The sequence below is a fragment of the Cervus canadensis genome, chromosome 1, assembly GCF_019320065.1.
Source record: "Cervus canadensis isolate Bull #8, Minnesota chromosome 1, ASM1932006v1, whole genome shotgun sequence".
Lineage (NCBI taxonomy): Eukaryota > Metazoa > Chordata > Mammalia > Artiodactyla > Cervidae > Cervus > Cervus canadensis.
In genome coordinates this window covers 75255642-75282306 of record NC_057386.1, presented here as the reverse complement: position 1 = coordinate 75282306, position 26665 = coordinate 75255642, and the positions used below count along the sequence as shown (strand labels likewise).

At 43.6% G+C, this 26665-nt stretch overlaps 1 protein-coding gene and 1 pseudogene across 1 annotated transcript in view; both read right to left on the bottom strand.

Moving 5' to 3' along the window:
* The window catches only part of LOC122423508, a 75278-nt pseudogene extending 50378 nt beyond the window's left edge, over positions 1–24900 (bottom strand).
* Positions 1–25796, bottom strand: part of RNF150 (ring finger protein 150) — a 263130-nt gene extending 237334 nt beyond the window's left edge. Inside the window, exon 1 of the mRNA XM_043485779.1 lies at positions 25310–25796. Within this exon, the coding sequence (XP_043341714.1) occupies positions 25310–25796 (487 nt within the window). The remainder of the gene's footprint in view (positions 1–25309) is intronic.
* Between the last annotated feature and the right edge of the window lie 869 nt (positions 25797–26665).

Below are 26665 nucleotides of genomic sequence, written 5' to 3'. Positions count from 1 at the left end.
GGAAATCAACCCTGAATATTCATTGGAAGGACTGATGCTGAAGCTGAAGCTCCAATACTTTGGCTACCTGATGTGAAGAGCTGACTCATTGGAAAAGACCGTGATGCTGGGAAAGACTGAGGGCAAGAGAAGGGGAGAGAGGATGAGATGGTTAGACGGCATCACCGACTCAATGGACATGAGTTTGAGCAAACTCCAGGAGCATCACTAAGTCAATGGACATCAGTTTGAGCAAACTCCAGGAGATGGTGAAGGACAGAGAGGCTTGGTGTGCTGCAAGTCTGCGGGGTCACAAAGAGTTGGACACAACTGAGCAACTGAACAACAATGACAATAAAAATTTCAGCTTTCAGCACAGATACTCAGCCATATAGCCACCCCTACCTTCCCCAACACCACCAGGGAGCACCTGGAGGGTTGCCATCTTCCTAGTCAGGGTGAAATGGATGATTGACCCTGGCACTTGGAAATTCCTACCTAAGTAACAGTGTTTACAGACATGATCCAGAAACCTCTCTGCAGTGGGCCAGCTTCTCCGGCTCAGCTGGACATCAACCTAGGGAGGCAACAACAGGTAAACCTGCCGATAATCCATGAGGAAGGCCCTTTCAACTTTTGCATTTACAAAGCCATGGTGGAGAAACTGATCACAGACTATGCAGTGAACTATAGACTGTTTACTAAGTAGTGATCTTCAGCAAACAGAATAACAAAGGTAGAAATAAAAACTGGATATTTAAGAGTGTGGTTATAGTGTTACAACAGTACTTCTTTATAAGGTATTACTAAAAACACAGCCTGGAAAGACCAGAGGGGTCTGGATTCCAGTCGACAAGCTCTTCCTTCTTGTCCCCTGGTTCTCTATCATAGGCTCATTCATTTCCATTTTCCTAGATGCTTTCAGGATGAAGACACCAATGACATAACCTTCATCTCACTGTTCCTCTGGTTTGGAGATGAAAGCACAGAGCCTTTCTCCTGGACTCCAGGTTCCACCAATGGTACTCACAGGGCTCCGGAGATTCTGGATTCCATTTCCTTTAAAATACATTTATTTTTATTTATTTGGCTGCACTACGTCTTAGTTATGGCATGTGACATCGTTTTTTACTTGTGGCACATGGGATCTAGTTCCTGACCAGGGATGGAACCCGGGCCCCTTGCACTGGGAGCTCAGAGTCTTAGCCACTGGACCACCAGGGGAGTCCCCCCCGTTCGCTCCTTCATAGGAGATAAAATTGCTGGAGATGCTTCTCCAGCATGAATACACTGCCTTCTGCCGCTGATGAAAACCACACACTTTTGCTCAGTAGAGGAGAGTGTTAGAGAGCTTCCTGGCTTCCATTCAGGAAAGACTAGCCTCTGAGTTGGGAAAACTTTCCTTTACCTAGAAGCCTTTCTGTTCGAGCTTCTATTACCAAACCTCTTGGCGGCAGCAGGCATCAGCTTGCTCTGTGGACATTACACAGGGTCATAAGGTTGGACGTGGCAGGCATTTTTATAGAGGAAAACCATGATGAGTCACTGGGGTATTATCTAAGACCTTGGCTTTTAAATCCACTGTGACCTTTCATACACACAGGTGGATTTGTAATAAAACACAAGTTTTGCAAAATAATGGCTATCCATATTACGTGCAGTGAATTTTAATAGTTTCTCCTTCTGTTTCACTTTTAGAAGGGCTATGTAACCTCCTAAATTTATTTTTTAAGTGCAATTAGAAAAACAGTATAAAAGGTTAATGAGACAGGTGAAAATATAACTAAATTGATCTATTTATAGGAAATCTCAGAAACACAAGTGTGAAAGTTTTAGATATGAGGTTCTTTTATTTCAGGCAGTAGAATGATTCCCTTTCTATAAAATTCCAAACACAAAGGTCTAATTAACTTTTATGAAAGGATCAGGCAGGGGCTTCCCAGGTGGCTCAATGGTAAAGAACCTGCCTGCCAATGAAGCAGATGTGACTTCGATCCCCAGGTCAGGAAGGTCCCCTAGAGGAGGAAATGGCAACCCACTCCAGTATTTTTGCCTGGAGAATCCCATGGACAGAGGAGCCTGGTGGGCTACAGTCCATGGGGTTGCAAAGAGTCAGACACGACTTCGCAGCTGAGCACACACACATGCAAAGGATAAGGCAGTAAGTTGCAGGTGGAAACATTCTGAACAAACCTGTAATAAATGAACAAGGTCACACCACAACAGAGACATGCTGGATGGGGATGGGGTGTTTGTTCTGATCAGGGATCATAGAGGGAAACAAGAGGTGACGAGGTTGGGGGGCATCGGAGCAAAGAGTGAAGGTCAAGTTTTCTTGACTTGTACACATCACCTAATTGGCTCACTTCTGAATCCAGTGGAGAATGTTGGCAGCTGCTACTTAAAGCACAGAGGGAACAGAGATCGGGCGATTCAGGTCAGAGGTCACCAGTAAAGATACAAAAAAAAAAAAAGAGCAGCTCATCCTTATTACACGATTTGCAAGCATAACCCAAAGAGCCATTTTCCCACCTATTAACACCGACATCATCCACCCTGCGTGCAGAAACCTCTGTCTTCTGTTTTGAATCATCTCCAACCTAGCTAATGGCAGTCAAAACCGAGTGGCAACTGGGCAGCAGAAGAGCTAGGAAATGTTTCTATTCTTTAAGGAGAGGGGTTGTTATTGAGCCACTCAGTCATGTCCGATTCTTTTGCGACCCCATGGACCGCAGGCCACCAGGCTTCTGTGTCCATGGGATTTTCCAGGCAAGAATAATGGAGTGGGTTGCCATTTCCTTTTCCAAAAGGAGAGGGGAGAGTTAATTAAAAGCCTGCAAAGTTCCAATGACTAGATTTTTGCCTCTACATCTCTTTATCCATTAAGAATGGTGTGTTCCAGCTTGAGCAAGCATGGCTTCCCCCTCTCTGAAGCTGTCAACAAATGATACTCTGCACAGTGACAGTAATGTGAAGGCTACTCAACGTCCCAAAGGCAGACTGGCTGCAGATGCAAGAGGACCCCAAATTGTCAACCTCTTTTTGCAAAGAAAAAAAGGAATGGTTGCTGAAATGCCAGGATTTGTGACAGCCTTAACAATGATCATTCAAATGATGAAGATTCTACAGCATGAGCTTATATCTTTGTGAGTCTGGAAAGGATGTCTAAGTTGAAATCATTCTAGTAAGACCCAAATAGAAACCTAGGCACTGCCAGCACAATCATAGTGATCTATTTTCTCTCTCTCTCCCTCTCCTTCCCTCCTCTCTCCTCTCTCTCTCACACACACACACACAGACACACACACATTCTTATACCTCTCCAGACTTATTTATCCCCATCATGATTTGGCATCCAAATACTAATATGATGACTCTGCACTGCCTTCATTTTAATAATCCCAACCCTGTATGTCTACTGTTTAGAAGTTAAATTTAGAGTCTTCTGAATTCCACATATTCTATATAATCAACCATTAACACCTTTCTTTCTGGAGATTTAAATGCCAGGATTAGAAACGGTAGTACCAAATTCATACCCATATATGAGGAAATGCTTCTAGTAATGGTTTTGCAAGTTAAAGGGTTTCTCTAGATTGGCCAATTTACCTAAAATTATACTTTGCCCTTGGGAGAATCTAGGGAAAACTCCCAATTTTAGGTTCAGAATGTTAAATGGATGGAACTCTCACATCTTCTGGTCCAAGTGCATCATCACACATCAAAGACAACAGCCTCAGCCTCTTGACAACATCTGGTACAATGTACCTCTTTACTGAAATTCTCTCATTTGTAGGTTTCCATAATTTTAGTTAATTTGGCTTTATTCTAATCAAGAAGTTCCTTTCCACGACCAACCCCCCAAATGCTGCCCCACCTGCCCCCTGGTCTGTCCTCCCCTAACACCTCCTCCAGTGCTAGTCTCATCCAAAATTCAACCCTCAGGGCTACATCAGCGGCAACATCCATGTGCCCAGCCTCCAGGATCTCAAATACAACATTCAGTTCAGTTCAGTCACTCAGTCATGTCTGACTCTTTTCGACCCCATGAACCTCAGCACACCAGGCCTCCCTGTCCATCACCAACTCCCGGAGTTCACCCAAACCCATGTCCATTGAGTCGGTGATGCCATCCAACCATCTCATCCTCTGTCGTCCCCTACTCCTCAATGTTTCCCAGCATCAGGGCTCAATGCTAAATTCACTTTTAAACTTCTTTTTCTTGTTTTCCTTTTTATAATATCATTCACCAATCACCCATCCAAAACTGTCCTTTTTTAAGTCCATCCTCATTCAGACATCAGTTTCTCAAAATTATTTCTGAAATTTCTGGACTGTTGTGATCAGCTTCATAGCTAACACCCTCTAAAACCAGTGTCTCCTACATACACTCCTCATTGCAGGTAGAAGGAAGATTTTCTCAAACAGAGCTCTGAAAATGTTTGCTTAAAACCTTTCACGGCTTCCTATCACCGACAGAAGAATGTCCAACTTCCTAGTGTCCTTCCCTGAGTCTCAACCTATTTTTTGATCTCATCTCACCAAACAAGCCACGCTTGTCACTCAGGCCCACTCACCTTCTTTCAACAATTAAATAAATGGCTTCCTCTGCTTAAAGTGCTCACATCTGCTCCTTTCCTCACAACTTTGATTACTTTAAAATGTCACCTCCTCTAACAAGCCTTCTTCAAATCTCCAGGCCCACTTAACCATTCCTGGGTGTTCCTACAGTGCTCTGTTCATTCTAATAATATCACACATAGAGGATGCCTTCTTGTTTGCCAGATGGTAACCTGCTTTAGGAAAAAAAAGTAGTATTTTGCTCTCTGCATTTAATGCATCTGCACAGAAGTAAAGTGGACTTCCTGGTGGCTCAGATGGTACATCTGCACATAGTAGGTGCCTAATCTTAACAAGTGCTAGGTAAATATGTAAACACAGGAAAAACACTCTTGAATTAAGAGAAGATGTGATTTTCAGTCCTGCCTTGGGTAGGACTCAAATTTCGAGCTCTATCTACACACTGATAAGCAGTATCTTTACTGTCTATGCAGTACAATTACAAGAATAAATGAAATCAAGCAAAGCACTACATCAAATACAGACAAACGTATTAAGTATAATTCAAGAATATAATCTTTTAATGTTTATTATTTCACCTAGATATATCAAAGATTAAGAGGGTCTATAGCCAATGTCTAAATTGTGGGTGAATGTAAGTGTAATGAAAAATAGGTATTTTACATATCTTAGCACTTATTGTTCTAGAAATTAAGGGTGACCTCAATTTAATATCATTATGCTGTACAGATCACACTAAGTATTAGTTAGCATCAGAAGCACTATGTTATAGAGATAAAAAGCATAGACTTTTGATTAAAATAGGTATGAATTCTAGCACCACATTATTACTTTGCTTTCCTATTAGCATTATCAAATTATAAAATGTTCATTATAAAATGCCTTTATAGCATTTACCATATGTATAAATACTTTACATATATTAACCCATTATTCTCACAAGAGTCTCATGAAATAGGTCCCATTATTCCCATTTTACATCAAAGGAAACTGAAGCAGGACGCTTGGTAAACTTGTCCCAGGTGGCAAAGCTATTATGAGGCAGAGCAGAGATCTGAGTTGGCCAGTCTGGTTCCAATCTGGTTCTAATCACTAACCCACTGCAGCCAATCTATAAATGACATGACAGATGAGTACAATGCACAGCCCACAGGAAATTCTTGACAGACGTTATACTCCTTTTGTACTAAAGCTACTCAGGTGATGATGATATATGCAAGTAGTCCTGAAGTCTGCTCCACCATCGCCTGACCACACCCCCAAGCCATATGGACTCGGTGAAATGGAGATCTTATCTGTATGGTGAACTACCCTCCTGCCCGTATAAGCAGAGTTTCCAAGAAAGCTAGAAAAAAAAAAATCAAACCATTTTAGGAAGCGATTAATTCATCCATTCAAATGGGAGCTAGATAGATCTATTTTTTCTTTTGTTGAATCATTAAAATGTCATTATTCCAGGCTGAGGCAAAGGTAGAGAGTTTGCCAGTTCTTTCAGACCCTCTGGTTGTCTTTCAACAAATCCCAGCATGTCAATGTCACTGCCTATTACAGTCAGCGTGGTTCACACTGTGTTCACTTGCTCCAGCTCTCCCTCCCCTTCTGAGAATCTCAGAAGCTCCCCTATCACAGGGATGTTGCTGCAGTTCTTCCTTTAGCCTATCATTCAGGGAAGAATGGTGTGAAACACTCTCTCCAAATATAGCTCCCATTTCTGCAATGCTTTTGGCTGGCGCCTGCTTTGGATGTGAGAAATACATTTGCTTACAACTATTGGGGTAGACAGACTTCATGATTCCTTCAGCTGGGCTAATTCTTATATAAAGACCTTTGTGGGTACCGACATGTTTTTTCATTGTTTTCTTACAAAATCTTTTTCTAGTTTAATGCTTTTCCTATTTCAATAAACACCGTGTGTCTCCACTGTCAGCTACACAGGGGTTTTTGAATTATGTACTGCACAATGTCAATACCTAAGAGTCATATTTTTTTTAAATATTGCTTACTTTTTATTTCTTTATTTGTGTGTGTTTTTCTAATTAATTATCTGACCACTTGCATGTGGGGTCTTAGTTCCCAGCCAGGGATCGAACCCTTGACTTCTACATCCCTGCATTGGAAGCACAAGAGTCTTAACCACTGGGCCAGCAGGGAAGTTCCAACATTTTCATAATGATTCCTTTAGCACTCACCATGTGCCAGGTTCTACACTAAATGCTTCACGTGCATCTCAACACACTTACAGCCATAGGACAACAAAGAATTATTGGGCCAAAACCACCAAGAGTGCCATGACTGAGAATTCTGATCCTGAGGAAGTGATCCTTCTATCTTTCAGAGGTAACATCCCAACTGTACTTACTACCTGCTGTGTGGTTTCTATAAGGCCATGCACTCTTGGGGCTTTGTGTTTTTCACTGATAAAGTAATTAACTTATACTTTTCAATTAATAAAGTAAAATAATTAAACTTGATGATCTCTAAAATCTTTCAGAAAATGTGTGTTTTCATTTTATGGTTAATTAAAAAAATAATATCAAGGTAATTCTGATCATCCAGAGAGAAAAAAATTAAAAATTCATTGGCCTACAGGCAGACATAAGCTTACATCGTAAGGGCCTTTTTGGTCAGCTTGCCTGGGGAGATTTGGGTAAAACAGTGTATGTTGTTAAGAAAAAAAATTTAAGGAATATTTACTTATAAGAATCATACAAGTGAAAATACTAGGACTTAATGTTAAAATAAGCAACCAAAGGAAACACTAAAAATAGGTGAATGAAATACTGAGCATGAGAAATCACGAACACAATTAAAGAAAATCTTATTTAAGATCAAGGGAGTAGCAATTTAATGAACAAGCAAAACTGCTCTGGGACTATGAGAATCAGGCATCTTCGAAGACCAATTAAAATCCTCAACTATGTATTATATGTGCATGTACACACATACAATTTTAAAATTCCCTCAGTGACAATAACAGGCTTATTCCTTTATTTTGATCTTAAAATATCTTTCAGGTAAATGGGATTTGTATTGCCTGGCAAATATTCATAATAATTACAAATTTAGGAAAATCACAGTAAGATAAATGTAAAGGAAATGATTTAGTTATAAAACTCAAAGTAACATGTAGTGGTAGAAATCTGCATAGACCCTTTTACTTCAATAGCATTCGTAGACAGGAGCCTGACTCTATTCTCTAAGAACAATCAGCATTTTAAACTAATGGGAGTAAGGCACTCTGAGAACTGAAACTATTCTTTAAGCCAAAATATTCAGACAGTGACTAACCAAAGGCATTACCATGTTCAGAGGGCACAGGGTTTGGCTTATGGATTAAATCCACAGTAGTTAGTACTTTGTGAGTGTGTTTGCTTAGTCACTTCAGTCGTGTCCAACTCTGAGACACCATGGACTGTAGCCCGCTAGGCTCCTCTGTCCATGGAATTCTCCAGGCAAGAACACCAGAGTGGGTTGATGCTCTTCTCCAAGGGATCTTCCTGACCCAGGGATTGAACCCATGTCTCTTATACCTCCTGCCTTGGCAGGTGGGTTCTTTACTGCTAATGCCACCTGGGAAGCCAGTTTGTACCTTGTATGTCTATAATAAATATTTCTTATATAATGGAAGAACTGCATTGCTGCAAGTATACAATTTAATACGAATGGCAAATTATTAAGTTATCTAATGTTTATGGGAAACTGTTTTCAGACAGATTATCTTAAAGAAATTTCTTTTCATTCCCCCTCTTATAAAAGAAAAAGCACACACATATAAAAATTAATGAAAAGTAAAAGAAATCCTACACATTTCCCAAGATAGTTGAAAGTGATATAGATCTGAATTAAAATATCAGCTTTGCTTCTGTCCATCTGTGACTCTGGGCAAGTTTCCAACTCACGGGGTGTATGAAAGGAGTGAAGTACGAAAGACACCTAAGTCAGTGCCTAGAGCCTTGTGTATTCAGAACTAGTGTTGATTCTCTTCTTTATAGTATTTATTCAATCCAGCAAAGATCTGCTGAGCTCCTCAAAAAGACCAAACACGGCTCAGAATGGAAAAGAACCTGCCGGCAATGCAGGAGACCTGGGTTTGAGAAGATCCCTGGAGAAGGAAATGGCAACCCACTCCAGTATTCTTGCCTAGAGAATTCCAAGGACAAAGGAGCCTGACAGGCTACAGTCCATGGGGTCACAAAGAATCAGACACAACTGTGCAACCAACACTTTCTAATGAAGAAGGTGATGAATTTAACATATATGCCTGGAACCAGAAGAGGTGACTTGCAGAAAGGGTATCTTGGTTTATTCAAAACGGGAGAGAATTCTCCTCAGCGGCCTCCCACAGTAGGAGAAGAGATGGCATGGGAGAGATGGAGCTTAGGGGCTGCTTAGAATAGACACATGCCCCTCACACACAGGCTGCTGGACACTCCCTAGCTACTAGCCAGTCATCTCTCAGGGCTTCTGTCAGAGCTCCACAGGCCTTGCTCCCTGAGAACTGATTTCAGGGCTTCTATCTGGCCCTAAGCTCATGAACCCCGAGGCCTGGTCTGACGTTGTCCAGAGCTGAGTTGCTAGACTCCAACGCGCCAGCAGGTGCAGAGGGTCAGGTCATATTCACTTGCACTTGAACCTGGCTGCCGTGTGACCTTGGCAACTTAACAAGTTTTGGGTGATCTCGGGTTTTTCTCCTATCTCGAGCTCTTCTCAGCCTGTAGCATATTAAAAAAAATGGCCAGCACTGGACACTTATGGATGGCTTGCTGTTGCCAAAATATTGGCTCTCTGTACACAGGTGCCAAATAGAAATATAGAGACAGAGTTTTGGAGGAAAGAGAAACTTTATCTCTTTGCCAGGCAAAGCAGGACAGAACAGGCTCATGCCTTGAAAAACTGTATCCCCACTTGGAGAAGACAGTGAGAAGTTTTATAGCAATTGTTCAAAGAGGGTGTGATCAGCTCCTGGACATTCTTCTGATGGGTTGGTGGTGAGGTAAGCAGGAGTCAGCATCATCAACCTTCAGGTCCAACTGGTCTGGGGTCTACAAGCTTGTGGGCAGCACACCATTGTTAATCCTGAATTTCTCCCACCTGGAGGGGGTTTCAGTATCTACAGAATATCTCAAAGATGTTGCATGCATCCTTTTCTGGGGAACCAGGACCTTGCCTCAAGGCTCTAGGATTGTTTCTCTTGAGTATTTGTTTCTCTCTTGTCTTGCATCCTTTCCCTTCCCTAATTAGCAACAGCTTGAATCTGCACATTGGAACTCAGAGAAGGTCATGGAGGATAAATGAAGGCTATTTCCTATAATTAAAGAAATGGGGAACACAGAAAGGCTTCGTGCCCAGGAGCCCCCGAGGGCCCTGTTTGGTATCATTACTACTTGGTGTTGAGATAATCTTATTCAAACTGCCCGCTCGCTCCAGAAGGGCAGTGTCTGCTTCACCAGAAATGCCCATTCCTCTGAAAAAAGAAATGGAATCTGGACTGAGACTCATCGAGAAGCCCAGGACAGTGGGATGAATGCTCTATGACAGTGGACCCCTGCCACTCGCCCCAGTCAACCTGGGTGACAACACATCTTTTTTAGCAACACTGGGGTCACCAGAAAGGTAGTGGCCTATTTGGGGGCTATTATTCCTTTTTAAAAATATGCCCCATCCCAGTTACCAAAAATCAGTCAAGGGCCAAAGTTTGAGCTGTTTTTCTGTTTTCTTATTTAAATTGCTCTCATGGTAAACATGAGAAACTGCAAACAGGAAACAAAGCAGAATAATATTTGCACGAGTCAATGAACCACAATTATTTTAACACATTGGTGACAGCCTGTGCTCTTCCAATATCTTAACCTTCTCAGAAATTTCACTTTAATGCCAAAATATCACTTATTCTGGAATGTACAAACTGTACTGTAGTAATTAGGTGCCACCTTTTCAAAGGCTAAATATAAAAATAGTGAGCAGGCTCATGGTTATGCTCTGGTTCAAAATGAATTCTAATTAGCTTCACTAAAGAAAATGGCTTGTTCTCGTCTTCCCTACAATGTTATGCATTTTTCACACTCTGACTAAGTTAATGAAACACAAAAGCCTTTTTATGAGTAAGACGCTCAGATATACTTAATATAGTACCTCAATAGAAAAGAACGCTGATGCGTTTCAGACAGCAGTAAGCCAAATTACGAGTCATTTAGGCTTACCAAAGAGAGTAGGACTTTCCAATTTAAAAGGATCAAGTTTTAATTAGGTGAATGGTTTTTCAAGACAGTCAGAGAGGTCAAGAACATAGAGGAGACTAATGAGTTTTTCACCTGCAAGACTTTGAACTGTAATAAAGCATCACTTCATGTCTTTACTGAGTATGGCCCTGTGAGAAGGAAATTGACTTCTCACTCATAGGTCTAGTGTTTGCTGCAAGGTGAGCCTTAGAGATGTTGATTATTTCCCTTAAACATTTGGTCGAAACTCCAGGTACCTCCCACCAAGTGGCATCCACGATTAAGCAGAACAATTAGCTAATATTACTGCAGACAGGAATCATTCAGGACACTGGAGCTAGTTCCCAGAGGAAAGGGCTGGGTGCACCCAGCACCTTCCCCCAGGAAGCTCAATCTAACAGGAGAGACAGCAGGTAACAGAATTAATCTCAGTGAGGTGGACATAATCACTGCATTTAGGAAAGGAAGAAAGAATAAAGTAAGGATATGTATTTTTTTGTAGAAGTAAAGTCAAACTGATAAAGATAGTATCATTTCATTGTTTCAGAGCTAAAGTAAAGTATGCCAATACACAAGAGATTAAATTCATTCTACAGCAACTGTCAACAGCTTCAATAAACAATTGCTTTAACTGATGCTTGTTATCCTGATTTCAGAGAAAACTTGAACTTTCTCTCCTGGTTCTCTCATTGCCCAAAAGGCCACAACTTCTCATATCTCACTGGTTATTTCCTATTTACAGAGATAGATGCATCATAAACTATACTGGTAGGGTTTACAATCAACCTCTAAGATTCCCTTCCTACTAATACTCAGGTCCCCTGAAGTATCAAGTCTACCAGATGTTCATCTTCTGGTAAAAACATCAGGTGGCACTGTCTCCAGGTATTCTCTCAGATTTCTGTGTTTGATAACAGCTGACTCTCAAGCTGACATTTCTAATCCACTATCTTTAAAAATCTCATCTTGCAGAACCTCCAAAACAAAGTTCCTCAGAACAGAGATGTATTTGCTTACAGGAATGGGGGGAGAAGGCATCCAGGTCTTAGAAAAACTGGCAGGGTAACAGGAAGAGCTCTCAGGGCATAACGACTCTCAAGGATCAAGTTCAGGTTAGACAGCAGATGAATTCCTCAGCACAGGTCTGGCTAAGACAAGAATCATTCTGCTATGCACAAGAGAAGAAATGAAGTGTGCAATCCCTCAAATTAAATCTTGCCTTCAACGTAAGACAAATGAAGAGTGTGGAACATAAAGTCATTACTTCGTCTCCTAAGTGAGCAATGCACCTGAGAACTGTGGACGGGTTCATATTTTACACTCACTTATCCATGCATGCTTCCAATAGATATTTACTAGATGCCTTTTATGTGCCAGGCTCTAGGAACACAGCTGTTGATAAGACAAGAACCTTGCCGTTGCGGAGCTTATATTTTCATAGGAGTGACAGTCATTAAGTAAATAATTGAAAGAAATAATACAATAATTTCAAGCAGTGATAGAGAGCTAGGAAGAAAAATAAGGGAGGATAGGGCAAGAGAGTGAGGAGCAGATTCAGTTTTTTTTAATATGGCCAGGGAAAACTGATGAAAGGGTGACTGAGCAGTCAGGACTGCTATGGAGGGGTGAGGCGGGTATACATCTGGGAGAAAGATGCAAAAGTTGAGAGTGGTGACCGCAACTCTCCCTGCCCGTGTGAGTAGTAAAACTCCATGATTTTATCATTGAACTCTGTAAGAAGCTGCTTTCCTCAGAGTACAGGTGGCAAAAGAGCAAACTGGATTTTTCAAAAGGAGTTGATAAAATAAGGGGGGACGGATAAATGTCCACCAGACATTCCTGTTTGGGAGTCATTCTCACACACTTCAAATGCATACAGAGACACCTGCTGTGTGAATAATAATTCCATCCAAAAGTTGGTGGGGGAAAGAGGGTCCCAAAGGCCCTGAGGTTGGGGCAAGCTTGCCGGAGTGGGAATGGGAGCTAGACAGGGGCTGGAGGTGACACAGCAGTTCAGAGATGATGATGACCGGGACTCGGCGGGTGGTAATCAAGGTGGTAAGATGTAGTCTGATTCTGAATATGTTTCTTTTGACAATAAGTAGACTGAACACGTGTCCGATGCTCAGAGCTGCCCCTCTGCCGCATCATGCAGTGTAAGAGTTCACAGCAGCTCTGATGGGGACACGTGAGGCTCACTTCACAGGGTGAGGCTTAGGTTAAGTCACGTGGCTCCTGTGTTTCTGGGCTCTCTCTGCCCAACACGACCACAGAGTCTTGGCGGCTCCTCCACCACTGTGCTCGTTTTAGAATGGTGCAACCTCACTCTTACCAGCTCAGTGACATCAAACTTCTATCTTGAGCCATATGTTGCTTTATGTCTCGCAGGCAAATGATTCAGGTCAGTTGGGTACCAGAATCACCTTTTTTACCATCACCCTATACTACCCACCAAACTTTGATGAGCAAACTCTGGTCCTCCCTACTTGGGGAAAATACCATGGTATTGTTATCTCTTCAGCCAGAGGCCTACAAGCAAGATAATGAACTTTTAGCACATCAGCAAAATATCACCCAACTCAATTAAAATGTTTAATAATTTCTGATTCATTATTATACTCTTTGACTGTGTTAAAGAAGTTTGCATACTTGCCAAGTTTGCCATTTGTTTGTCTTTGTGCTGCTCTCCAAATTCTGATATTTAGTGAGTCACTAAATCATGTCTTGAGGTGATATGTAACTGTACATAGTTATTTTAAGAAATTATTTTATATTGGAATATAGTTGATTTACAACGTTGTGTTAGTGTCAGATGTGCAGCAAAATGATCCAGTTATACACATACATATCTTTACTCTTTTCTAAACTCTTTTCCCATATAGGTTATTACAGAATATAGAGTTCCCTGTGCTATATAGTAGGTCCTTGTTGATTATCTTTTACATATAGTAGCTGTGTGCTCAGTCGTTCAGTTGTGTCCGACTCTTTGCAATCTCAAGGACTGTAGCCCGCCAGGCTCCTCTGTCCATGGGATTTTTCAGGCAAGAATACTGGAGGGGGCTGCTATTTCCTCCTCCAGGAGATCTTACTGACCTAGGGATCAAACCCGTGTCTCCTGGGTCTCCTGCACGGGCAGGCAGATTCTTTAGCACTGAGCCACCAGTGTTCATATGTTAATTCAACATCCTAATTTATCGCCCCTCCCCATCTTTCCCCTTTGGTGACCATAAGTTTGTTTTCTATGTCTGTGAGCCTGTATCTGTTATGTAAATAAGCCCATTTGTATCATTTTTTTAGATTCCACATATAAGTGATATCATATGGTATTTGTCTTTCTTTGTCAGACTTATTTCACAACTTAGTATGATAGTTTCTAAATCTATCCATATTGTTGCAAATGACATTATTTCCCTCCTTTTTATGGCTAAGTAATACTCCACATCTTCTTTGTCCACTCATTTGTTGATGGATTCTTAGGTTCCTTGCATGTTTTGGCTACTGTGAACAGTGCTGCAATGAACACTGGGGTGCACTGTAACTTTTCAAATGATGGTTTTATCTGGATACATGCCCAGGTGTGGGATTGTTGCATCATACGGCAGCTTTATTTTTAGTTTTCTAAGGAACTTCCATGGTGGCAATTAGTAAATTTTAAAAGTCCTTTCATTTAGGATTTTATACGGTCAAAGGAAAAAGCACTGTTTCTTAAAATACATACAGAACCGTGGGATAGGAGAACCTGAGGAAAGCTCTAGATTCACCCAGTGTGGTGGCTGTCAACCCTGGCGGCCCATCAGAATCATCTGGAGAGTCCCCTCCCACCACCAGACAAATTACATCAGAATCTCCGAAGGTGGGACCTGCGAGTCTGTCATTTTTAAACTCCCCAGAAGACTCTAATGTGTGGCCAGGATGGAGAAGCACTGATCTAAACCAAGTTCCCCTCTGGGACCCTCCTGCTTATCACTTTCAAATGAAAGAGAACGAGACCCAGAGGTGGGAAGTGACTTGCCAACGGTAAAGCCAATTTGAGGCAGAACCACAACTGAAACCCATTTCCTAATACCCTGTTCAATTTGCACTTACCAGCCCCAAGACATGGAAGAATGGAAGGAAACAGTGGGGGTGTCACCAACTGCAGTCCTGATGATTCTATCACCGAGGCTTTACTCCTCTTTTAATTCTCCACCTTCTGTGTTCTGCCCAGACTGTCAAACTAGTCCAGCTTGGAGCAAAGTGATGCAGAAAGCTGTGCCAGGGTCTTGCAATAGCACCAATGCTCCTTCTGACAGATTCCACTGACAGATACTCTTTCGTCTTCAAAGGAGAGCCACTCTAGGGAGTGAGCATGTAACTGAAGACATCACTAGACAGGCTTAAAAAAAAAAAACTGCTCTATGTCTGCACATGAATAGCCTTTGACTTCCTAGTACCATATTCAGGCACTTGACCTAAGAATGTAATCATGAATATGTACCCATTTTTAGGCACATAAAGATGTCTACAGCAGCATTGTCTAGGTAGGGGAAAAGCGGAAACATCAAGGAAGTTTCAACATGTACCTTTAAATTTAAAAAAGCTATAAAAACACGTGTAATATATTCCCAGTTTAGTAAAAGTAAATATGTAACCACAAAGTGAAAAAAACACTAGATTTCAGTGAGCAGTTGAGTTATTGATGGTTATCTTTCTTTCTTTTTAAATATCCTATATTTCCAAAATTTTCTACAAGGCATATGTCTTTCATTTTAAATTATATACATATACACATGGATATTAAAGCTACAGGACAATAAACATGTGCACAGAATTGTATTTGATTCCAACATTTTTGTGTACCCTAATCATTTTGCTTGTTACTGGTATATCTTTTTTCTCCTGAGATGAAGGGCATGAACCGGGCACCCACTTCATGTCATATTCTACAAGATGACTCAATCATTTTAACAGGAGACTCAAATTGGAATCTCCCTGAACTCATTTATACAAGTTAAAAGCTAAGAAAAAAAATTTTAGTGTCATAGAATAATTTTCATGAAATGAGAGTGGCATGCAAAGAGAGTCCATCTTTCCAGTCTTATTTAACAGACCTTAAGATTTACTGAACACTTTCCATGCACCAGGGACCACTCTAGGCTTTGGAACTTTCCCATGAGCAAAAAGGGTCTAAAAGCCCTCCTTTTTGTGGCCCTTACATTCTGGTGGGAAGAGACATGCTAAGGTTAAGTAAAATTTAGCAGGGAGAAGAGCAGTGTGTGCTGGGGGGAGAGGGGGAGGGATGCTGCCATTCCAAATAGAGCAACTAGGGAGTGCCTTAGTGATGAGGTCATGGAGAAGGGGCCTTAGAGAGGCAGCCAGTCCTGCTCATCTGGGAGGAAGAACATTTCATGCACCTTGGCAAATAAAGGAGAAAACACTTTCCTAAAGAGTGGGGAAAACATCTTTTCTTTTCCACCATTCTTTGGGTCACTTGGAATTACATGTAGGTATAATCAGTTCATGGCTACAGAATGGTCAGATGAGTATCTTCTGAAGAAAATGAGGATCAGGGAAAATACTTATAGGAGAAAAAAGGCATTTGTACACTGACAAGACCTCGAAAAAATCTCAAATCTGCCTTTTCAATAGTGCTTACTGGCAGATTGTATGTGTTAAAAAAAAAAGTTATGATGGAGAGATACCAGGCTGAATTGGTTAAGAAAGACAGTATTTCCTGGATCTCACCTAATATATGTGCTCATTATATAGTTTTGCCTGGACATGAATTAGCCACACATTTAATGCAAAAATACTTTTTCAAATCTCTATCATGAAATATGGGACTTCCCTGATGGCTCAGAAGGTAAAGAATCCACCAGCAATGTAGGAGACACAGGAGACGTGGGAAAAGATGTTTCTACATCAAATACAGAAAAGCCTAACAATCCAATATATAAGCTCTAATTTTATGGCAAATGATTCTTACTTCTACTGAAAATGATTTTCTAAATACTGCTATATCATGGAATAGATAAGACTTTTTAAAAAACGATACTGGTAGAAAAAAAATTCATAAACAATGCTTTTGAGGCAGTAAAAGAAATTTAATTTTCCTCTCCTATAGAAAAATAAAATAACTAGATCAAATCATAATCATCAATATTTTTATTTCAATCTATAAAGCATACTTATCCTATCATGAGTTAATCTGCCAAGTGATTAACCTCTCCAAGTTTAAAATAAAAGATTATAGTACATCTATAGACAATGTTTCCACTTAATAGAACCACTGTTATTGCAGCTTAGCGGAAGAACAATCACACAGCACAGGCAGTTTTATTTCTCTGGTTTTATATTACCAACAAAACCCTCCAGAGCTGACATAAAATGAAAGTCAAATTCTATTCAGATTAATTCAAATTTAGCAACTCAATTTACATGATAAAATACACAGAATTCCAGCATCATTTCAGTCACTCGGCAGTAAGTGAAGGTCCTCCTTTGAGTATATACAAAGTGAAGTATCTCTCCTGAGGATAAACTGAAGACTTTCAGGGGCTATCAAAATATTAAGTTCTTTATACACTTAAGTTCTTTATACACATGAAATAAGTTTCATGTCCAAAAATCCAACAATTATGGTCAAGGGCTTCTTTTTCAAAAGCTGAGACTGGTTTCTAAACAAATTTGCATTGCATCAGAAGCATAATCATTCCTTTCTAAAAAGCTAGAAGAATGAGTTATAAAGTGCTAGGCTCTTTATGAACCTTTCCAGATTTCACAGTCATAAAATTCCTTCCGTTTTGAGAAGCCAGGGGATTTTTAAGAATAGAGGCATCAGGAGAGATGAGGACAGGATTCTTACTAAAGATTAAAAGGTAAAGGCAGGATTTCTTCCAAACCCCCATATACAGATTTCTATGATCTGAAGTGAGTAAACAAACCATACAGTTTCTTGAAATGCCCAGACCATATTAAGTTACATTGCCAATAATGTTATTTAACACTGACACTAAACTATGGCTTTTAATAACAGAGTCTGGAATTTCTGGCTATTGGATATCCACCTGCCAGCAGAGAGACAGGTGAAGAAGTACAGTTGAGCACCAAATAAAAACACAAATACTAAGTAGGACGGGTGAGATTGTTTTGGCCTGGGAGATTAAGACCAGGGATAAATGGTAACTTTTCCATATGTAGCTTAAGAGGGAAATGAAATGGAAACTGAGGCTGTTAAGAAGTTTAAATATAGAAATGATAGGGCATCAGGGGCTCTCAGGCTTGGGAAAACCCTTCGGTCATCCCCCATCGGAACTCTAGGCATAAATCCTGTGTTCAGTTCCCACCTGAAGGCAAGAGAAGGTTCCACCTCCCAAGAAAACCTCTGCCATCTCTCAACAGTTCTAACTTTCTAAACTGCTTTTTCTCCTTTGCTTAACCAAGTATGCGTTCTATAACTTCACCTCACTAATCCGAGTCTATCTCCATAAAGCTGAGGCTCCAAGTACATAAGCCTCAGGGCTGAGGCATGGGGCACACAGGAGCAGGGCAGGCCCAGAGCCAGGACATCCACAGTGATGGGGCCTTGGACCAGATAACGGGCATACTGTTCATCCAAACGGCCAGTCACTTCGCTGCCCAGACACGGTGCCCCGTCATCAGATTTCATGAGAAGTCAGAAATGTGATTTTTAGTAAAAGCATCCTGGTTTTTTTTAATGTATAAGGAATAAATTGTGGTGTTCAAATAGCTCTTGACACTCAACTAATCCAAACTTCTCTATTTATAAGTGAGAAATCTGAGGCCCTGGATTGAAAGTGATGGATCAAAGCCAAATGGTTAATCAGAGGTTGCCCTGGAGGAGGGCAGCCCCAACACAAAATCCCATCTCTCCCGTCACAAAAATGCAGTCTGCAAGGCCATGTGTATTGGGTTGATAGATGTGCTGAAGTATTCAGAAATGAGAATCAGCGCTAGGTCACTTCCTGTCTCCACTATGAAGTTACCACTGTCCACAGCTAGTTTGTAGGGTTTGAGCAGCAGCTACAAGCACCGCCTCAGGAGACAGACTGCTCAGGTTTGTAAAAGCCTGGCTCCATCACTTACTACCTGCATGACCAAGTCACTTCCTCTGTCTAAACCTCAGTTTCCTGATCGGTGGAAGACAGCTAAGAACAGTACCTATAGCTCAGCGTGATTGTGAGAATTAAATGACCTGATACACAAGTGCTTACAATATGCCTGACCCAGAGTAAGCAGCACACAGGCAGTATTATTACTACCCAGAGAGAGGGCTACCATATGCTGAAGAGGGGTAAACGTCTTACTTAAAGGAAAATGCAAAACAAAACGACACAAAGATATCCTAAAAAATAAAGAGTTCTGCAATAAATTCAAGCAGCTAATTACTTTACAGAGGCTGAGAAGGAAGGCTTCCACACTTACAGTAAATGTAGCATGGACCCACACATTAAAATCTTAGCACCCACCTACACAGGAAAGAGCCTCAATAAATCTCCTACATTTTTTCCTCCAACCTTGGAGAAGGCCCTAGAATACATGAGATACACCCCACTCTGGGCTCCTCCTTGCCAACGGCTGAGCTTGTTTTTTGGATGGTTTGGATGGTTACTGCAACCATCTCCTCCCTCCCTCCATCTCTAGGTTATTACTAAGGACCCAGTCTCTCAACAGTTCTTCCTAGATGACTGGATGCTTAGTTTTCTCCTTTCCCTTTAACTGTGTACCAGCAAAAGACAAAAACATAGCAAACACACTCTTCCAAAAAAGTTAAAAAGAAAATGCACGACTTCTCCAACATTGTAACTCAGACACTCACCGCCTCCACACACTTACAGATATACCAATGTTCACCATATAAATATATACAAACCATACATAGATACATCTCGTATTTCTCTGATGAGGCTTCAGTTTAAGTCACGAGAAAGCACAATTACAGGAGGAAAATTCTCAAATGTTTACCCACCATCAACGGGAGCTGGGGCACCGGTCTCAAGCCATAGAAACCACAAAGAGAAACTGGCATGAAGCTCTGACATCTAAAGCAGAAGAGGGTGAATAAAGAGCTCTTTACTAAGGCTGCCAGGGCCACTGTGAGCCCCTGGGGGCCTGGGAACCCACGTAGTGGTTCCTGTCACTGTTCACAACGCCTATGAGGGTGCAGGTATTGACAGCTCCGTGCCAGCTACACGCATAAGCACTGTACACCTAGGCATTCATTTAATTTCCATAAGAACCACCTGAGGCTCCCCCACTTCACAAATGAGGAAACTGAGCTCTTGAGAGGTTAATTTGCTCAAAGATCGACAGTGAGAAAATAGCAGAGCCAGGAGACAAACTCAAGGTGCTGGTGAGATGCTGCATTCCTAACTTACCACTTCCCGAAAGAGTCTCTGGGCGTCCCTGCTAGCTCAGATGGTAAAGAATCTGCCTACAGTGTAGGAGACCTGGGTTTGAACTCCGGGTTGGGAAGATCCCCTGGAGAAGGAAATGGCAAACTACTCCAGGATTCTTGCCTGGAGAATCCCATGGACGGAGGAGCCTGGTGGGCTAACAGTTCATGGGGTCACAAAGAGTCGGACACGACTGAGTGACTCTCACTCAACACAGCCTCTCGAAATTGCTGATACCACTTCCCTCAGAGTATACTTCAAGTTTCACAGGCATCTGAGCAGCTCCGAGGACATCATTTGGGCCTGGCTGCCTTTTCCTGTATCTGGCAGTGTAGTTCGGGAGCTCTCTGATGGAGCCTGCATTCCTACACAGCTTTTCACTCAGGCCCTCCTATTGCTCTCTCACAAAGGAAACCTGGGGAGGAGCTCTAAAGCACTACAGATGCGGTTCCTCATATTCTTTGAGAGGGGGCATAAACAGTCTCTGGTCCATGGGCTTTTTTTCCCTTCCCAACTGAAAGAGGTAGATGTCTTTTTATCTACTAACGTCCTTTCTTCTTTAAGACAAAACATGGTTGAGCTGAAGAAAACAAATAAGGGTGAGCAAGAGGGAAGGGAGCAAAATGAAAAATAGAGAAAAAATTGCTTAGTTTCTAAGTCGTGTCTGACTCTTTGCAACCCCATGGACTGTTGCCAGGCTCTCCTCTGTCCATGAGATTTTCCAGACAAGAGTACTGGAGTGGGTTGCCATTTCCTCCTCCAGGAGATCTTTCCAACCCAGGGATCAAACTCACACCTCCTGCTACAATATCGTAGGCAGATTCTTTACCGCTGAGCCACCAGAGAGAATTAAGATGATGTTAAAAAGTAACTTCAGGGCTTCCCAGGTGGTTCCGCGGTAAAGAATCCACCTGCCAATGCAGGAACTGCAGGAGCCGGAGGTTCAAACTTTGGTCAGGAAGAGCCTCTGGAGGAGGAAATGGCAACCCACTCCAGTATGCTTGCCTGGAAAATCTCACGGACGGAGGAGCCTGGTGGGCTACAGTCCATGGGGTCACAAAGAGTCAGACATGACTGAGTAACTGAACACACATACAAAAAAGTAACTGCTAGTCATCAGGGACGTGCAAAGGAAAATGGCAATGAAGACAGTCCTTCACAGCCACCAGGATGGCCAAAATCAGAGAAGGACAAGCGCTGCTGAGGATGGACAGCAACTGGACCACTCCTACACTGCGGGGGGAAACATGAGACGGTGTTTCTTTGGAAAAGAGCCTTACAGCTCCTCCAAAGCTTAAACCATACAGTTGCCATATGACCCAGAGGCTTCACTCCTGGATATGCACCCGAAAGAAACGTCCACACACCAATGTCTACATGAATGTTCACAGCAGCATTATGCACAATAACCAAAAAGTAGAAAGAAGCTAAGCGTCCATTACTTAATGACTTTTTAAAATGCGGTACATACATACAAAGAAATGTTATTTGGCAACAAAAACCAGTGTAGTACTAACACACGCCACAGCACTGAGAGATTTTGAAAACATCAAGCTAAGCGAGACGTCAGTTATAGGAAAATCATGTTACTTGATTCCATTCATATCAAATGTCCAGAACAGGCACATGGAGACAGAAAGGAAATTAGTAGTTAAGTAGGACTGGGGGACTAGAAAGTAATGAAAAGTAAAAGCCAATGGACGTGGGGTTTCCTTTTGGAATCAGCTGTGAGGGTTCTCAGAGAAGGCAATGGCAACCCGCTCCGGTGCTCTTGCCTGGAGGATCCCATGGACAGAGGAGCCTGGTAGGCTGCAGTCTATGGGGTCGCTAAGAGTCGGACACAACTGAGCGACTTCACTTTCACTTTTCACTTGCATGCATTGGAGAAGCCAATGGCAACCCACTCCAGTGTTCTTGCCTGGAGGATCCCAGGGACGGCGGAGCCTGGTGGGCTGCCGTCTATGGGGTCGCACAGAGCTGGACACGACTGAAGTGACTTAGCAGCAGCAGCAGCAGCAGTGAATGTTCTACAACTCTGTCCATAGAGTAAAAGCCATTAAGTGGGCCACAGGGGTGAGGAGGAAGAATGAATTGGGAGAGCGGGATTGACACATGTACTCTACCCTGTGTGAAATAAATAGCTAGTAAGAGCCTGCGGTGTAGCACAGGGAGCTCGGCTCAGTGCTCTGTGATGACCTAGAAGGGTGGGACATGAGGGTAGGGGGAGGCTCAAGAGGGAGTGGAGATATGTACTCTTGTGGCTGATTCACTTTGTTGTACAGCAGAAACAAATACAACATTGTAAAGCAACTATACCCCAATTTTTAATATATATATAGAGTGAACTCTGGGATACATAAACGCTCTCTCAAGGAAGCAGTAATATTTTAAAGAGATTTTTAAAAAACTGATTACAAACTAAAGCTGCTAATCTATCCCAGGAGAATTTGAGTCTTTGTGAATGAGAAAACCATAACTGTAGAAGTGTCAGAAACCCAAAATCCTAAGCCAGTAAAGAAAAATCAGAAAGAAAGGCTCTATGGAAAGGGGAAGGGGAAATTATTTCCATTTAACTGAATTTCAAGACAGTGGGTGTGTTGGTGTCACATCACGCCAAACTCATAGATATTACATGATGGGTTGCAGAACAGTAAATTCAGACTTTCACCTGAAAGCGATCACTGCCGAAAATAAAGGATCTGGAGGAGAGGTGAGAATTTTTTTTAAATGTAAAGGCTGATGTTCAGTTTTTGGAGACGGAAGCAAAAAGTTCATGAATGTAAGGAACGTCTGGTATATTGCATCCCATGTTCACAAAATAAGAATATTTGATCTAAAATATACACCTAAGATACGTCTCCTAAGATACAACTGAGTCAGAATTCTGAATTCAACTAGAAAAAGTAAAGCCTTCAGGTCCTCAAGCTAAGTGTAACACACTGACAGCCAGAGCAGTGCTGGCACCGGTTCAGATTCAGGCAGAAGAAGTTAGAAGTGAAAGGTTCGCCAAGATACCAGGTCATAGATCTCCTTATAATGAGACTTTAGCAGCCATCAATGCAATTGCTGACTAAAGTGAATCCAGTCTCCTAATGTGGCAATACATCAAATGATAATATGGAATCCTCATGGCTATTAGCAGTGATAATGTTAATGCATTTTTGGAAACAGAACAGTTAATAGAGAATTTCCTTGACATTTTTTCGTGTAAATTTCAAACTATTACCAAGATCCTTATTTATTCCCACTACATCTTAGTCAAGCATCATTTGTGTGGAAAATCCACTTACTGCTTCCTATAAAAACAGATGAGCCATTAATTGATCCAGTGTGTTGGCAGTTCTTTTTAGACAGAAACAAATGATGCCTCAACTTTGCGTTTGAAGCTGAATAATCTGATTTCATGCACATGCAAAAAAAGAGACATATTTAAAGAATCCTGCAAAGTGGACTAACAATCTTCTTGGAGTAAAGAACAAAAACAAAAACCCCTCCATCATGCTCTCCCCATTGAAGTTTAGATATTAAATATGTTTCTAAAAATCTTTACATGATTTAAAATGCTCTTCCACAGTCCTCCAAATCCTCAACTATCACAGAGTTTACACAGGGCTCCTATGATTCAAGGTCAGAGTACAATCTTTTTCACCTACAATACTGTTGAGCTCAAGAAAGTATACTAAATGGTCCTCAATGCTCTATATTAACTTTTTAAAGAAGTTAACTGCCCCTTCCTCCCCTTCATTCATTCATGCGTTGCATTATTTTTGACCCTGAGTTAGAAGTACTGAACCTTCCCCACCCCACCTGTTTGCAGCAGGGTTGACAAGTTCCTTGTCTGTAACAGCTGATGGTGACCACCAGGGGCAAATACACTGTATATTTTCCTAATAGGTGACAGGAGCTCTGGGAATGAAAACTTGCCACCAAAGAATGCACCCCTTCCCCAATGTGGCCAAAGCCTGCTACTCCATTTCAGATGCATAACTGTTTAATTTCTTTAAAAGCCAGGTTTTAATAATGTCTTTGATCCGGTGACTCCAGTAAGAAAATGCAGACGCAGTGGCATCTCCACTTCCACTCCCTCCTACTCCCTCCCCGACGCCACGGCCTCAAACTCAGCTTCTGGCAAAGTGGGGTCAAGGTTCTAGGGACGCACAGAAACTCCTGAACTCAAGGAGGCGAAGCTGCTAAAATGAGCTGCTTTTGCTCACAAACCTGGAGAGGACTTGGCTGTTCCTACCAAGGAAGCACTGTTATGTCAGGCACACGGAGAAACAGTGAGTTTTAGGGCAGTCATGGATTTCTAGTCTGGGCACCCTGCGATCTTTACCAAAACCGTTATTATTTCTACCCTGAAATCTCCTTTTCACCCTAAAGGAAACCTTCAGCACACTTAACCTTCCCGGCGGGGGGGCACGGATAATGCAATCCTGGAAAAGCAGGCATAACTTTATGGCCACTATGCTCTTGTTGGCTTGTGAAGGATTGTTGATCATTTACCACCGTGCCCGCCTGTCAGCCTGTCCGGATGACAGCTTGGCAGAGCACAGGATTTTCAGCATTATTTATGACGTGCGTCAACCCAGCGGGTGGCGGGGGGTGGAGGGTGGACTCTTAATCTCCCACGAAAAGCTGAAACCCTGAAACCCGACTTGAGCAAGTTGGCGGTGGCGAGCGCCAGCATCAGTAACCCTACCTCCCTCCTGATACCGAAACGCCGGCATCAGGAGTATACCTGATGCACACATACAAGATCAGATCTCCGGGTCCCAAACAGATGCGAGGCCAGTCACCAGCCCAGAGCAACATCCGAGTCCTGCCCGCCCCCTCCTCCCCCCTTAACCCCCACCTTCCAGATCCTCCTCGGAAAAGTTAGGCCCCCTCGGCCGACCCCTGTCCCAGTGGCCCTGTGTTAAGTGGAACACACTCCCTGGTCCCCCCGAGGCAGTGAGTCCTCTCTTCTTTGCAAATCCCACGAAGTGACGCAGAGCGAAACTTAGTAGGTCCAGGCAACAGAGACGCGTCTTTAGCAAAGCACAGACTTCCCAGAAAGGAGCGAGGAGGCAGGCGCTGGATCCTTCTCGGCGCCTCCAGCCTCCCGGGGCTCCCCGCCCCCGCCCCGCGCCCGCTTACCTGCGTGGGGCATGGTGATGGTCTCGTTGGTGTTGGAGCCCACGTTGAAGATGACCACGGCGGAGGCGTTCTGCAGGAACGCGTTCCGGATCTTATCCCTGTAGGTGCAGTTGCCCTTGGGGATGAGGGCTATCCAGTTCTTGCCGTGGGCCGGGGCGGCGAACTTGGTGTTGGGGTCGCAGGCCAAACGGTCGTGGGCCGAGCTGGCCATGACCACCTCCCCGCGGGCGTCCTGCTTGGGCGAGTGCTCCCCGTAGCGCCCGCACTCGGTCTTCTCCGAGTGCAGCTCGGCGGGGGCGCCGCCGCCAGCCGCCCCGGCCCCGGAATCCGGCGCGGGCTCTGCGTAGGTGATGTTCACGAAGGCGGTGTACCATTCCTCTTTCTCGGCCACGGTGAAGTCCAGGCAGACCAGATGCACGAAACAAAAGGAAAGCAGCCATGTTGAGAGCGCCAGGCTGCGGCACGCTTGGATGAGAGACATTGCCATCTTTATCCGCCGGGGCCCCCTCCCCGCCCCCCGCGCGCTCCCCCCCGCGCCGTCCCTCCTCCCCAGCCCCGGCCAACCCCGGGCCGGCCGCTCGTCGCTGTCCTCCTCCTCCGGCTCCTGCTCCTGCTCACTCCCGGGCCCGGGGGGCCGCGGCCGGGACGCGCAGCCGCCGCGGAGACAGGATTCGGAGCGAGCGGATGGCGCCGGCCCCTTCCCCTTTCAGCCGGAGCGTGGCGGTTGCATCTCGCTTCGCAGGCGCAGGAGGGGCGCGGGCGGAGGGGGCGCTCGGGGTTTGCGGCGGAGTCCGGCTGCCGAGCGTCCTGCTCCTTCGCCCGGCTTCTCCTTCTGGCATAGGGGTGGCAGGGGGCCCGGGAGCGTGCGGGGTGGCGGCCCGGCGCCCTGCAGCACGGGCGGGGACGGGCGCGGCTGCTCGGAGCCCGGGGTGCCGGCGAGGTGTCCGGGTCGCGGTCGCCGAGCGCTGGGCTGAGCGGGTCCGGCTGCGGGCGCGGCGGCCGCCAGCGCTGCGCGCCGGCTCCCTCGGGCTGCGGGCACTCGGCTCCTCGCTGGCGGCGCCCGACACACACTTGCCGCGGGAGGGGCCGGCTCGGGGGTACCGGGAGCAGCCGGCAGAGAGACTACGCGGTCAGTGTGTGTGTGCGTGTGTCTGTATATGTTTGTGTGTGTGTCTAATGTGTGCGTGCAAGGAGGAGCTTAGTGTGATGTCAAAGATTCTAGGCTTCTCTTGCCACGCTTCCCCGGTTCTCTCTTTATGGGCAGCAGCGACCCCTGCTGGGTCTCAAATTCCACCTAGTCTGCGACTTGGTCCAGTTGGAGGCGAAAGGAGGAAGCGACCCCTAGATCTAGGAGGA